General features: G+C 34.2%; 2 protein-coding genes across 2 annotated transcripts; both read left to right on the top strand.

Annotated features, from left to right (window-relative positions):
* The first annotated feature begins 929 nt into the window (after positions 1-929).
* LOC114394220 (probable enoyl-CoA hydratase 2, mitochondrial) lies at positions 930-4,832 on the top strand. Its single transcript, XM_028355881.1, has 8 exons — positions 930-1,401; positions 1,493-1,662; positions 1,918-1,992; positions 2,445-2,535; positions 2,657-2,708; positions 2,985-3,088; positions 3,504-3,580; positions 4,154-4,832. The coding sequence occupies exons 1-8, from the start codon at positions 1,203-1,205 to the stop codon at positions 4,328-4,330; spliced, it is 945 nt and encodes a 314-aa protein (XP_028211682.1). The 5' UTR covers positions 930-1,202; the 3' UTR covers positions 4,331-4,832.
* A 1,202-nt stretch (positions 4,833-6,034) lies between these two features.
* Positions 6,035-14,034, top strand: LOC114394252 (ubiquitin carboxyl-terminal hydrolase 3-like). The gene is made up of 9 exons (XM_028355929.1): positions 6,035-6,165; positions 6,378-6,509; positions 6,626-6,664; positions 7,070-7,175; positions 7,275-7,333; positions 7,462-7,536; positions 8,221-8,269; positions 8,533-8,609; positions 13,678-14,034. The coding sequence occupies exons 1-9, from the start codon at positions 6,091-6,093 to the stop codon at positions 13,774-13,776; spliced, it is 711 nt and encodes a 236-aa protein (XP_028211730.1). The 5' UTR covers positions 6,035-6,090; the 3' UTR covers positions 13,777-14,034.
* The last annotated feature ends 377 nt before the right edge of the window (positions 14,035-14,411 follow it).

The raw sequence follows: 14,411 nt of genomic DNA, 5'->3' as shown, positions 1-14,411 counted from the left end.
TCAAAAGTCACATTGACTAAACTATAAGTTATTTAGTTCTCCTATCTTTTTACAAACAATAACTTAAACCGAAGAATCCCTTTACTAAGGCATTTACAATCCTCAACAATGTCCTCAAAATAGGACATTCCTTTGAAGGGCCCTTAGTTCTCCATGACAAAAGATTGAAAGTAAAAATGTCTTGCAATATGAAGGGCTCACCTCATTGATCAAGCTTCTACAAATTTTGGACAGACCCTTTGAGCTGCCATTTTTGTAGCATCAACCAAGCAAATCCCAAATTAGTCTATGCAAACCAAATTGATACATGTATTAGCTCTCACAACAATATCAAAGTTTATTTTAATAGCTTTAGTTTTTGAGGGTAAGACCCATGACACCCGGTGAGGAGCTTGGGTACTAACTAGGAAAGATTTATTTAGACAGATGACTCAAAAGAAATATTTTATCACAAGAGATATGGTATCTTAATTTAGTGAGATAATTTAGTGAGATGATACATAATTATTTGTTTAATTTATGTTATATTTAACTTTAATCTCTTAAAGTTAAGATTTTAATTTCATAAAATGAATTAAATGATAGATTTTATAAAAGTGAAAACTAAATATTTTTTTTATAATAAATATAAAAACCAAAATTAAAAATTTTAAAAAATAAAACGACTAACATTACATTTCAGCTTATTTAAAACTCAAATAAATTTTCATTTGAAGCAACTGTTCCAATAGTAAAAAAGAATGAAATGAAAACGTTGGTTTTAAGGAACAAATTACTTTCATTTCAAACCAAAAAGAAAGATGATATTTATTTTAGAAAAGAGATAAAATTAATTTTAGATGGATCTCACATTATATTTTTTTTTTTAATTTTATAAAATTTTAATTTATAAAAAATGTATTTAATAGGATAGATTAAAGAGTATTAGCACTCCTGAAGGAAACATTTCATCTCTATCCTATTTGACTTCCTCTCACTCCATTTCTTCCTAAAATCACCCCATCAAAACAAATCATCGGCATTTCAAGGTGATACTACGTGAAAGCAAACTAGCTCTAGCAGGGTGATATTGGCTCCATTAAACACCAAAGTTGCAAAGAGTAAGAGACAGTGATTTTCTTCTTCTTGTCTGAAGAAGTCGATCATCTCCCACCGAAGAAACAGAGCAGAACTGAACTACCATTCACCAAAAAGAAAAAAAAATGTGCGCTTTGAGAGTGTTGACTCGGTCCGTGTGCAGCAGCAGCAGCTCCTACGTCAAAACTTCCAAACCCTATCTCACTCTCATTCTCATCACACATCATCAGTATCACTATCAGCACCAGACCCATAGAACTCTTATTCTTGACTCTTCCGCTTCTGAATTCGTCAAGCTTCACAAACTCAATGGCCCTGATTCTGGTAATTTTTTATTTATTTTTTCACTCCATTCATCATCGCTATGATTGATTAACTCATTTTATTCGAGATTTGATTTCGTTTATTTTAACAGGGATCGTTGAAATTAGCTTGGACAGGCCTGAATCCAAAAATGCTATAGGGAAAGAGATGCTGCGAGGCCTAAACCAAGCGTTTGAGTTGATTAATCAGAAATCTTACGCTAATGTTGCTATGATCAGCAGTTCAGTTCCTGGGGTATTTTGTGCTGGGGCTGATTTAAAGGTTAATTGTTAAATTTCGTATTTTTTATTTAATCTTTAAGGAAAAGGGGTCGGGTGTTTAGTATATTTTGTTCTATGGTGACTGTGATCATAAACCAAACATTTTAAAAGCATGATAGTTGGACATAATTTGATGCATTTTCTAATGGGTTCTTGCTTTTTTGGTAAGCTAGTGTGGATTTAATTTTACTTGTTATGCTCTTGAAGCAAAGTCGTCATCCCTGCTTTTAAAGGTTATGTGTTTATTGGATTGCAGGAGCGCAGGGCCATGAGTCAGTCAGAGGCTAAGATTTTTGTGAAATCTCTTCGCTCCACATTCTCATTTCTAGAGGTTGTTAGTTCACACCATTCATGACACTTGTGTATTTATTGGATTACATATTAGTATTTTGTGTTTATTGGATTACATTCATATATTTGTGTACTTATCAACATAAGGTTATGAAGTTATGACTTATGATAGATGAAGCATCATATGAAATAGGTTTTGGTGTTTTGTTCTATTCTGTTTCACATTCTTTTCTGGTGCTGCTGCTTTCTTATTGTTGTTATTATTTGGGACTGGGGGGCAGGGGGTATTTAGCTCATGATCTGACCTAACTTTTTTGTTGCTTCCATGTGGTAGTAAGAAATATTGGTGATGGAAAATCTCTAAGTGGACTCTTTCATGTTCTTTGCTCTGGCTGTACAGCATGTACTTCATGCTTGTCACAGCATCTCTATTTTCCCATTCTATTGCCTACTGCTCCTTGAAACTATTATACTGTTTGTTTCTTTATTCAGGATGTTCGTGTTCCAACTATTGCTGTTATTGAAGGAGTAGCTCTTGGTGGTGGACTTGAAATGGCTCTTGCATGTGATATTCGAATTTGCGGTAGTTAAATATGAAGTATTTTTGTAAATTGGATTCTAATTGTTTGTAGGATTGTTTGAACGCTTCTGTGCGATGAAAGTATTAGACTTTTTCTCTACTTGTTTCTTCTTTCATGGAATAGGAGAAAATGCTCTGATGGGTTTGCCAGAGACAGGACTTGCAATAATCCCTGGGTATGCTGCACACTAATTTTGTTTAGCATATTGTATCTTTAATGCTGTCTATTTCAGCCATGGATCTCTTCAGGTCTTCTATTGAATAATAAAAAAAGATTAAATTTCAAGATAGGTTGTGAAGAATATATCTAAAATATGTAGACAAATATAAATTTGATAGAACTGGTTCAGGGGGGTCTCCTATGAAAATCTAAGGGTGGAGTTGAATTGTTGTTTAATTTTATGAACATGTGCAATGAGGTCAGCCCGATATTCTTGTTATTGTTAATACAGGGCAGGTGGAACTCAGCGACTGCCTAGATTGGTTGGAAAAGCAATAGCAAAGGATATTATATTTACTGGTCGAAAGATTGATGGCAAAGAGGCACTGTCCTTGGGTATGCTGATTAGTCACTTAGATCACTTTTTTTCTCTAATTAGTAAAAACATCATCAGGTGCTGAGATGTACAGGAGGAGCATCTTGAGAACGCATGATGTATGCTCGTTGTTCCTGTGAACTCATAATTTCACTTGAAAAAAATATTCAAGACTTTATAAAGTTATAGTGTGTCTATCAAACTTCATTTGTTTTGGGAGTTCATTGCCAACTCTATGGTGGTATCTCCTGTTGAACTTCAGGAAAGCAAAGATAAACTTTACCACTGTTGTGCAACTTTCAATACAATAACAAATATGATTTTTTTGCCAGAAAAAAAAAAACTAATTTCTTGCTGTTTCTTTTCACATAATCTCTTTTTTTCTTCCTTAACAAATAATATATGGATTGGCTGCCTAAAAATTCATTGATACAGGTCTAGTCAATTACTGTGTTCCTGCTGGTGAAGCTTATTCAAAAGCACTTGCAATTGCTCATGATATCAATCAGAAGGTATCTCCCTGGGTTATATCATTCTGAAACTGATACACTGTGGTTTATGACTATAAGAAACGCCGGAATTGGGCCTTTTGTGCCATTGAATGTCCATGTATAAATGGCAGCAACCAATATTTTTAAATTGAGTTTTCACTTTGTTCATTTGAAGAAGTTGATCTATTAAGAAAATGAAAAAGATAGCTTATGTTATAAGTACATTACTAAAAACTTTACTTCCTGTGCGAAGACCCACAAATGATTCAGTTGGTGCATTTGATCCCTATGATCCATCTAATTTTGCAAATCAAGAGAACATTTTGGTTATTTGTCCAAAAAAACTTATGATTAGAAATTTAGAATGTATTTTGGAAGAAATATTTATTGAACAATATTTTGTATTTGAGAATGTTAGCCTAAAATTTATGTCAAATGGAGTTTCTTGGATACTGTAAAGTGAAATTACATTTAGGTGTGAATTTTCCAAATAAAATAACCCTCCTCTATATTGAAAACATGATTTTTTTTTTTATAAAGCTAGCTGTCACTATTGTTCTTCCATGTTATTCAGTTACACTAAACTTGTAACAGGGTCCTGTAGCTTTAAGAATGGCTAAAAGAGCTATTAATGAGGGAGTTGAGACTGATCTAACATCAGCTTTGGAATTGGAAGAAGATTGCTATGATCAGGTCTTGAATACTAAAGATCGATTAGAAGGCTTGGCTGCGTTTGCTGAGAAGCGGAAACCGAGCTATACTGGTGAGTAAAGGAGTGGTCTTTTGCACTTCCAGATTGGGTCTCTATGTTGCTAGAGCGGAAGTCTATCATGTAGATTAGAGTCATCTGAGCCTGGAGTCAACTTCCCAGATGAGGAATTTTCACTACAATTTGCCGGGGACAATCTCTACCCCTTTGAGTTCAGTCATTTCTGAAGCTGAAAAGTGTCTCCAAAATCATGCACCTTGAGACACTGGCTTTGAGCTTTTTTTCATCATTTATATTATTGTTGTAAAGATTCAACATTTTCTTTTGATGTTTTCCGGCAATAAATTAATCTGTTTGGGAACTTGGAGTATAAACTTGTGGTGATTCAATGTAAAGAATAAAAGTCCCCTTGGATAATCAAGCAACCCTTAAGAACCTGTATATTACTGTTCAATAGTTGATGGTTGATAAAGCTATCAACTTGTAGCTTGTCTGGAAAAGCATTGGGCAACTTCAGTATCACATTTGAGGGAAATACAATGTGACTCTGTTTTGAGGGAGGCTGATGATGTTTAGTTGTTTCAAACAACAATTGCTTTTGCTCCCAAGATTATGGCTGAAATTAATTTTTGTTCGAAACAACTAAACATAAACTTGTAGCTTGTCTGGAAAGGCATTATACAACCCGTTTGTATTTTTGGCTAGACAGGCATTAGGCAGCAATATGCCAATTAATTTGTATTATGAGGTTGACATTATTTTATATTTTTATTTTGTATTTGAATGGTTGAGTTCAGTGAAAATAGTAATTTTAGGGTGAAGAAATTTTAAGAAGTTTTATCAACCAGGTTAGAAAAAAAAAATTTACGATTAATTAAAATATTAATATAACTAGGTCTTTGGGCCTTTATTATAGTTAACATTTAAATTTTACTATTAATTTGAAATTGCTTTCATTTTTCATTTAAATTTTTGCAAAAAATATCAAGAACAAACATGATGGCCCAAAAAAGCTAGAAAAAGGAAAGAGAAGCTGATGTTCGCTTTCTCAACCAGACGGAACTATGAATCTATGACTACTAGGTCCATATTGTGTGTCCATACAGTTATTATTAAATGGGTTAGTTAAGTTTTTAGTCTTGAAATTATGGGAGGTTTGAATTTGTTTTGTCTCTAAACTATTCTTTAAGAAAAATTCATCCCTAAAGAATTTTTTGTTATTATAAATAGTCATAATTGTTAATAATCTCTGTTAAGTGTTGAGTTGTTTACTTTAATGGTCATGAATATCACCATAAATTATAAATGAAGAGGATGAATTAATGCTCCACAGGCAGATCTTCTCATGAGTGGTTGTTGTATGTTCATGGATACTTGAAGCGTTAGGATTCAACAATAACTCTTTTCTTTCTCTTTTGCATTTTAATAATATAATATTTTGATTATTTATCTTAATATAATAAAACTTGTGTGACATAAACATGACATTTAATCTGTCTTGTTTTATGACTTAAAAGAAGACATTAAAGACATGAACTATTTATAATAATGAAAAATTATTTAGGAATCAAATTTTAAAAAAATAATTTAGGGACTAAAAATTCAAAAATCCATAGTTTGAGGATTAAAAAGTTAATTAATCTTTATTAAATACAAGATAGGTGGTGCAAATGGAGGTGTAAATATCATAGACCTATAGGCTTTGTAAAGGTCCAGTAAGGCCCACGCAATTCAGCTATATATAGTGACTTCATTTCACTGCCGTGCCATCTTAGATTTGACTCTTGGTTGAGAGTGAGTTTGGAACTTGAAAGAAACTAGAATGGCCACTTTAGACGAACGCCCTTCTGCGAAAAGGTGGCTTCCTCTCGAAGCTAACCCTGACGTCATGAACCAGGTATTCGTTCTCCTCTTTCTTCATCATACACCAAACAAAATTGTTTCAATGTTGATGATCGTGTATCGATTCAACACATACTCGTATAATAATATTAACAAATTCTGCAAAAGAATTTTCTCTCACTTTCATTCTGGATTTACAATTTTTTTCTTTTATTTTATTTGGTTGCATGCAATGAATAATTTCTAAGTGTTTTCGGTGAATTGCAGTTCCTTTGGGGTCTTGGCCTTCCAGTGGATGAGGCAGAGTGCGGTGATGTGTTTGGCTTAGATGAAGAGCTTCTGGAAATGGTTCCCAAGCCAGTTCTCGCCGTGCTTTTTCTTTATCCAATTACCGCGAAGGTTAGTTTTTCACGAAACATGTGAGTTTTTTTTTTAATTTTTATTTATTTTTACTGTCATGTCATATTCATATATGTTGCTTCTGATTTTGTGAAAGTTTCATTATCTCTTAACAGTCTGAAGAAGAAAGGTTGCAACAGGAAAACGTAAAAAAGGTGAGTGGATATATCTATTTATGGAATCTTTTAATTTATCTGTGACTATTCGTTTTCCCTGATTCAAAGAATTGTGCATTCTGTTTGACTGTAGTGTACTGATATTATTAATTTTTTTTATCGCCAAATGTTAATTTCGTTAGAATGTTAGTTTTTGTTAGTGGAGAGGATCGAACCATGAGCTTTCCCCTCTTCCCTTCTCTCTTAACCATCTAACCCGCCATATATCTCCTATATTAATATAATTAATTATTAATTATTAATTATAGGACCGTTTTACAAGCTTAATTGACACTTTTATTAGACAATGTCCAATAAATCTGAATTTTTGGTAAGCATATATCTTTTAATTGATTATTTAACTGCATGCATTGAGTAGGAATTTTTGTTGTTGTTCTGGTGTAGGATTATAGCAGTAAAGTATATTTCATGAAGCAAACCGTGGGTAATGCTTGTGGTACAATAGGGCTGCTTCATGCACTTGGGAACATAACCTCTGAAGTCAAGCTTGGTAGGTTTTCAACAATTCAATTCACACGGCCTCAGTTAAAGTTTTTAGTGTATCAACCATTAAATTTCATTCAGTTTGTGTTGCTTTTGTTGTTACCAGTTGAGGGTTCATTCTTTGATAAGTTCTTTAAATCTACTGCAAGCATGGATCCATTGCAGGTTATTTATTTCTTCCTACCCAAGCCTCCTCTATTTCTTTCTCATATTTCATAAATGCAAGCAACTGACACTATTGGTCAGCTAAATATAATGCTCATTTGGCATTTTCTAACTTTTGTATCTTGCAGCGGGCTGTATTTCTTGAGAATGACAGAGAGATGGAAGTTGCTCATTCAGTAGCCGCCACTGCTGGTGATACAGTGGTACTTTTATTTATTAAATTTAAAGCAACAGTAAATTGGGGGAGGCATTATGATGTGATGTATTGGTGAAACAGATAACGGATGTAGTGATGAAAGGTTTAGTTTGGCTTTCTTATCTTGAAAATCTGGTTAGTTGTTTGTTGTTATCATTATTCTTTGGATATGATAAACTGATACTTAAGCAGGGTCTTTTATATAAAATCGTTTTTATTTGTAGGTTCTTTTATGATGAGTAATCCTGGGATTTAGATTTGGCCTTTTTTACTAGAGATTTGACCCAATGTTCAAATTTAAGTTGTTACACAACTGAGTTTTACAAAGAAGTTTCTTTGCAAACATATCACAAACAAATGACCATTTAACTTCGCAGGAGATATAAAATTATGCAAAGATACCAACCCATTGGTGTCAAACCCTGCTTCCTACTTGGATTTTTCTTCATTGAAGTTGCATGATTTACAGACAGGAATTTACTTTTATGAGCCAAAGTAGGAGTACCTGCAATTCTAAAATTTTCAAAGTGAATTACATAAGTTGGTAGTAATATAGCAAATCCAGTCCATAATGTGGCAAAACTTGGATAGTATTGTAAACATAGATAACAATCCCCTACCCCTACCCCTACAACAACGAAATTGTTTCCTTTTTTCCTTACAATTTTTTTAAAAAATATGTATAATGCAGGCATCAGATAATGTGGACACTCATTTCATCTGCTTTGCTTGTGTGGATGGTAATTTCTTCATATAACTGATTACTTTTTTTGATTGTGCGGTGTTTGTAAAAAGAGAAAAACAATATACCAAGATGTAATTGTGTCAACGACCACAATATAGTAAGCAGCCTAAATATCTAAATCATAAACCACCTATATAAAAAGGATAAAACTAAACTATCCGGGATCATATTCATGTCTAGATTAATTTGTTGTTCTTCTACTTTTGCACTTGCCTAAATTTTATCTAATTAATTTCTCTGCAATTGTATAATATGCAGGTGAACTGTATGAGCTTGATGGAAGAAAGTCAGGACCAATATCTCATGGTCCATCCTCACCAAGTACTTTGTTGAGGGTAAATATCTTTACATGTTAAGGCTATAGTTGTAGTGTTCCTTAAATACATGCATTTAGCAAAAAGGATCTGATATGGTTTGCAAATGCAAGTAGTTCTGTTGTCACTTTTGAATTTAAATGATGGATGAAGAAACAATGACCACAATTGTGTAGGTAAGCGGTTCTGGCATTGGAGCACCCATCTTTCAGAAAAAAAATTACAGATAGTTAATGCTTTAAATTTTGAGTTTGTAAAGTTAGTGAAAAAGAGGCTTTAGAAAGAAATCTTACTTATTGCTTTTCTGAGAATACAGAATTTACACAAAATAGGCTAAAGCTACCCTAATCATAGAAGGTAAAACAAAAGAGCTAGGAATTTACTCCTAACCTACAGTACCTATCAATCCGGATACAATCAACAGATTACAATAACTATACAACATTTACTTACAGCTACTTGCATTAAGTGCTACCTCCTACAATGACCAAGATCCTCTCCAACACTCCCCCTCGACCCGGTTGTTAGCCCAAAAGAATTGGGCAGGTTTGTTGTGCCTGAACATAGTGGGCTTATGGATGTGGGAGCAATATGACTAAGGGGCTGAGAGAGTATGAGAGAAGAAAGAAAAAAGGGGATGCTGTGTAGAGGGAAATTAGTTATAGGGCCCTCATGTCATGAGTGGGGGAGAAGGAGGTGTTTTTAGGAAGGTGGAATGAGGTTGTGAGGGGGCAGTTATTTTGGCAGACTTGCTGGTAGCTATTGAGGGTTTTCTCTTTCTTTGTGAGGTCCTGGAATTGTATTTTCATCACCCTGCAGTTGTAGAGGTGGTTCAGTGTTGATCAATACCAGTGACATGTTCTCCATATTTTTGTATTGCACTTCTATTTTTTCCGATTATCTAACATTTTGGTTCCATTGCCGGGAAACAAACCTGGGTCTCCTGGGTGAAATAAGAATATTAATCATTTCTAGCTCGCCAAATAAGAATTCAAACACAGGTGTTGTCTATGATATGGTGAATAAGTCCGCATTATGGTGTCCTGTGGGAATGTAGAAGATATTGATAACCCCTGAAATAATTTCATTTTTGATAAAATTTCAATCAATTTTGACATGTTTTGTTGGGTCATGCTGGACAGGATTGTGAACTATGCTTGTTGCTGATTCAGTGTCACTACATAGCTCCAATAGGACCTTCTCTAGAGAATTTTAGGACTTTTGGAGTCAATCCAATTTCATTGACATAATCCTTTTAAGATTTCCATGAAGTCAGCTTCAATGCTCCTCCTTGCCTCAATTGATTGTATTTTTCTTCTCCATGTAACAAGGTTTCCCCATACCCAATTGTGGACTTACTAACTTTAGTTGATCTAGCCCAAGTAGAATTTGCAAACCCTTCAATGTCTCTTGTCCTGCATTTCTTGATGTCTAGTATATCAAATTCCCTGCCAACCTTCGGCCCTATCCCCTGTCTAATAGAAATTCATTGTTGTTGGATTTTTGCTTCCAATTTCTCTCTACTCTCTAAATGTGAGTGTGACCAAGAGTTTATCAAACCTGGATTGAGATTATGAATAAAGCATTTAGGACCAAAGACTTAAGGAGGAAAGAGGTTGAGTGATCTGTAAGGAAATAAAACAGAGTGAGGCATTTGTTGTGAATAACAGAAGAAAGCATCTGGTTGAAAAGATAACAAGTAGTAGGCACAACACATCACCCCAAAATGGTGAAGAACTTCAGGTTGGTGTTGTAGTAATAGTTGTCTGATTCGTTCTCTTAACTATGCAAGTTCCTTCTCTAATTCATTGCTCTGATACCATGTTGTGAGAGGAGAGAAACGAGGCATATGATGGAATCCATGTGTTTGAAATACCCAGAAAAGACTTATATATGCTGAGAGTAATGAAAATAAAGATTTACAATTATCCTAAATACCATAGTTACATAATAATGTACATCATGTAATTAGCCCATAATCATCTTATTTACATTCTTTCTATCAGAGCAAGATCTCCAGATAAAAGGAAAAGCCATTGGCAGACAGGAGTACACACTAGGTCTCCAAAGGAGAGACCAAGTCAAATAGAGGAATTTGATGGGGATCACAACTAGGGTAGATCTACTAGGATTTGAAAGTCAAATCCATAATATTCTAATGTAGCATTGTTAAAGATAATAATGTGAAAAGGCCAAGTACATATGAAGAAGCAACATTGTCAAAGGAGTGGATAGATAAAACAGAAGATGAGATTGATGCATTAAAATAGAATTAACCTGGGAAATAGGGCCTTGATCTAAAGGAGTGCAGCCCATTTCTTGTAAATGGGTATACAAGGTGAAGAGTTGTCCAAATGGATCAGTAGAGAGATACAAGGCCCATTTAGTGGCATGAGGATTTTCATAATACAAGTGGGACTATGACAAGAAATGTAGTTCAATGGCTAAAATAATTAGTGTGTGTTATTATCACACAATTAATAAGTCTTGGAGGCTTTGGCTTATGCAAGAATTTATTTCTTAATAGTGGGCTAGATTAGGAAATATACATGGAACAAAGGGGGGGGGGGGGGGGGTGTTATACTGAGAGCAAGGTTCACTTATGTATACAAGTTCAAGAAAGCACCATATAGATTAAAGCAAGCATCAAGAGCATGGCATGGAAAAATTAAACTTGTATTACAATGTGACTATTCAATTGCATGACTCAAGCTTGTTTATGAGAGCACGGGATAATAAGATAAGTTTTAGTGTATGTGAATGGTATCATTATCACTATAGATGACTAAGAGGAAGTCCTTCAAATAAAAGGTGATTTATTTGTACTCTTCTAATGTAGGAGTTTGGAGATTTAGAAGCACTTTCTAGGACTAGAGGTTCAAAGAACCATTGACATGTTATTTATTTGCTAGCTAGTAGATTTAGAAGTGCTTTCTAGGACTTAAGGTTCAAAGAACCATTGACATGCTATTTGTTTGCTAGTAGAAATGATCCCTAGACCTATTAGAGAAATATGCTGTATTGGATTGCAAGCCAATCTTGTCATTGATAGAGGTTGATGCTTGACTATGCTCAGCAAAAGGAAAAGTTTTGGAGGATGTTATGATGTACCTACAAAGAATTAGTGGGTAGTTTAATCTACCTTACGTTGATACAACATAGTACATTGGATATTGAGGTGTGTCAAGACTCAAGAGTACTTTTAATTATTATATTGTATTATACAAGAAATGTGCAAAATATAAGGTCGTAGGATATTGCAATGCTAATTACACTGGTGACCAGGATAATTGTTGATCAATGATGGGATATATGTTTAACTTGGAATTAGGAGTAAGAAAAATGCTAGCTACACACTCTCTAATGCACCATCTTGAACACACTTTCTATTATTGGCTAGAGTTTATTAGAAATCCCAAAAATGTGTAGGCCTCTGTCCTTATTTAATGATTCTTTAGCGTAATTAGCATTGCAATATCCTAAGACCTTGTAGTTTGCACATTTCTTGTATAATACTCCCTCCATCCCATTATAATTGTCATGTAAGAAAAAAAAATTGTCTCAAAATAATTGTCATTTTAGCTTTACAATGTAACATTAATTACTTTTTTCACTTATATCACTTATTATATTAATGGTGGACAACAAAATCTATAAATAAATTAATGATGATATAAGGTTAATTCTGTAAAATTAGTACTCTCTTTCATCTATCTATTTATTTATTTTTATTTGTGTGAAATAACCTAGGGAGACTATTATTTTGGAATAGAGGGAGTATATAATAATTAAAGGTACTCTTGACACACCTTAATATCCAATGTACTATGTTGAATCAACACACTCATGATTTTATAATTTCCAATAAATTTTAACTAATAGTAGATGAGGTTTTATTAGGACTCCTCTTAGGAGTAATATCTTGGTGTAGTAAGGTACAACCCACTGTATCTCTGTCAAGTACAGAAGTGAAGAATGAAGCAGGCAATTATGGCTCAAGAGTGTATGTGGCCTATGCAATCACTACAAGATCTACATCAATTGACTGACTGTGGGATGGAGTTATATTACAATAATTAGTTGACAATTTGTTTAGTAGAGAATCTGGTGTTTCATGCCATGACAAAGCAGGTAGAGCTGATTATCATTTTATCAAGAAAAGTTGATGTGGGTGTTAGAAAGTAAGTTATGAGCCTAATTCAATCCTACATGTCCTCCTTTTGCCCACGACTACCTGTCATGTGGGAATTTCAATTCACCCCTCTATCTAGGAGTGACCACAATTTAGGTGACTTTTCTAACACCCTTCCTCATGCTCAAGACTATCTGCATGTAGCATGACAAACACGGGAGGCTTATTAATGGATCTAGGATAAACTTTGATAATACCTTGTCAGAAAGTTAGTTATGAGCTCAACTCAATCCTACAAAATCGATTTGTAAGATGAGGATTGATTCCCACTTATGTAGTCTATCTCGACACTATCTTTAGTCACTTATATAGTCTGTTAAGAATGTCAATTTATTCCTCCTCTTACTAGCATAAATCTGGAGTGTATTAGATGCTATAACTGTCACCATATTTCTCCAAGCATCGGGATATATTTTATCACCACCATTAGTAACTAGTGAATGGAGTTTCTGCCTATTTATACTGGCATACGCCCCTATGAATATAGGATTTGGGTGCTGTTCATTTGTGTGCGTGAGAGGGTTTGTGAGATAGCAGTGCTTGCTTAGGGTGCGTGGCACCCATTATACGCATAAGCGCCCCACACTGTATCGCACTTCTCAATTGTATTACGTTCTATTTCTAAATTGAAGTTTGGTTTCAACTTTCAAGTAAATTTACTTGCCCATCACTTCAAATTCAACACAAACGCCCTTGTTTCTGCCAACAGGCACCCTACTTTTTGGCACTATAGTTCATCGCCTTCACTGGCTTGTATATGCCTTTTTCTTTCATTTTCAACCCTTGTCTTGGTTATTTGATCATGTCTGAAGTTGCTGGGTTTACTATCTCTTTCACTTTGCATGTTTCTTTCATTACATTGCTATTTTTAATTGTTTATATCTTAATTTACAACAGGATGCAGCTAAAGTCATCCAGAGCATGATTCAGAAAAATCCAGGTTCTCTCAACTTCAATGTCATTGCAATATCAAAGAAATCCAAGGATGGACATTAAGGCAGTCTATTTGGGTGAAGTAATTCTTGAAGTTATCTGCAGTATAATCCCCAGTCATCCATGCAGCTTTATTCACTTTCCCTGTATGTTTGTATGCTCGGATTTTTATTTTCAGTCAGTGGCATATCAGGTTGAGCATTTTTCGTTTCAAATAGATGCAGTGCGAGTAACTTTGAGCTAAAAGAACAAACTGAGCTAAAAGTTGGGTTAACTGGCGTTTTGATTTTAATTTTTTTTAATAAAAAATAATTCAAGCAAGCATAACCGTGCGATAAATGTTGAGAGCAAAATTTATTATAGTATGGTAAAACAGGTTGATGTTCTGACCCATAAAAGATGGTTCGGTCAACCTGCCTCACTTTAGATGGTTTGAAAACAATAACCATCTAACCCGTCTGCGTTGGAGGTGGGTTGATTTGTTTAAAAGATTAAGGGAAAAAAGAAGAAAGGTAAACAAAAAGAACATCCCCTCTCCTTTTCTAGCTTCACTTAGGGTAATTTCTTTGCTGCTTTATTTCCAACAAATAGAAAATAAATAAAGAAAAGGAATCATCCTTATCGAACCTTAACATATTTAATAAAAAAAAATAAAGAAAAACAAATCATCCTTATAGAACCATGACATTATTTTTCAA

The sequence above is a fragment of the Glycine soja genome, chromosome 17, assembly GCF_004193775.1.
Source record: "Glycine soja cultivar W05 chromosome 17, ASM419377v2, whole genome shotgun sequence".
Taxonomy (NCBI): Eukaryota; Viridiplantae; Streptophyta; class Magnoliopsida; order Fabales; family Fabaceae; genus Glycine; species Glycine soja.
This window is presented reverse-complemented; position numbering and strand designations above follow the sequence as displayed.

What these genes read in the sequence shown, in the direction of transcription:
- LOC114394252 (XM_028355929.1), top strand. Translation starts at nt 6,091, where the DNA reads ATGGCCACTTTAGACGAACGCCCTTCTGCGAAAAGGTGGCTTCCTCTC. An exon ending in AACCTCTGAAGTCAAGCTTG is followed by an intron (nt 7,176 to 7,274) that starts GTAGGTTTTCAA and finishes TGTTGTTACCAG; the next exon opens with TTGAGGGTTCATTCTTTGAT. An exon ending in CCACTGCTGGTGATACAGTG is followed by an intron (nt 7,537 to 8,220) that starts GTACTTTTATTT and finishes TGTATAATGCAG; the next exon opens with GCATCAGATAATGTGGACAC.
- LOC114394220 (XM_028355881.1), top strand. Translation starts at nt 1,203, where the DNA reads ATGTGCGCTTTGAGAGTGTTGACTCGGTCCGTGTGCAGCAGCAGCAGC. An exon ending in ATGTGATATTCGAATTTGCG is followed by an intron (nt 2,536 to 2,656) that starts GTAGTTAAATAT and finishes TTCATGGAATAG; the next exon opens with GAGAAAATGCTCTGATGGGT. An exon ending in GGACTTGCAATAATCCCTGG is followed by an intron (nt 2,709 to 2,984) that starts GTATGCTGCACA and finishes TTGTTAATACAG; the next exon opens with GGCAGGTGGAACTCAGCGAC.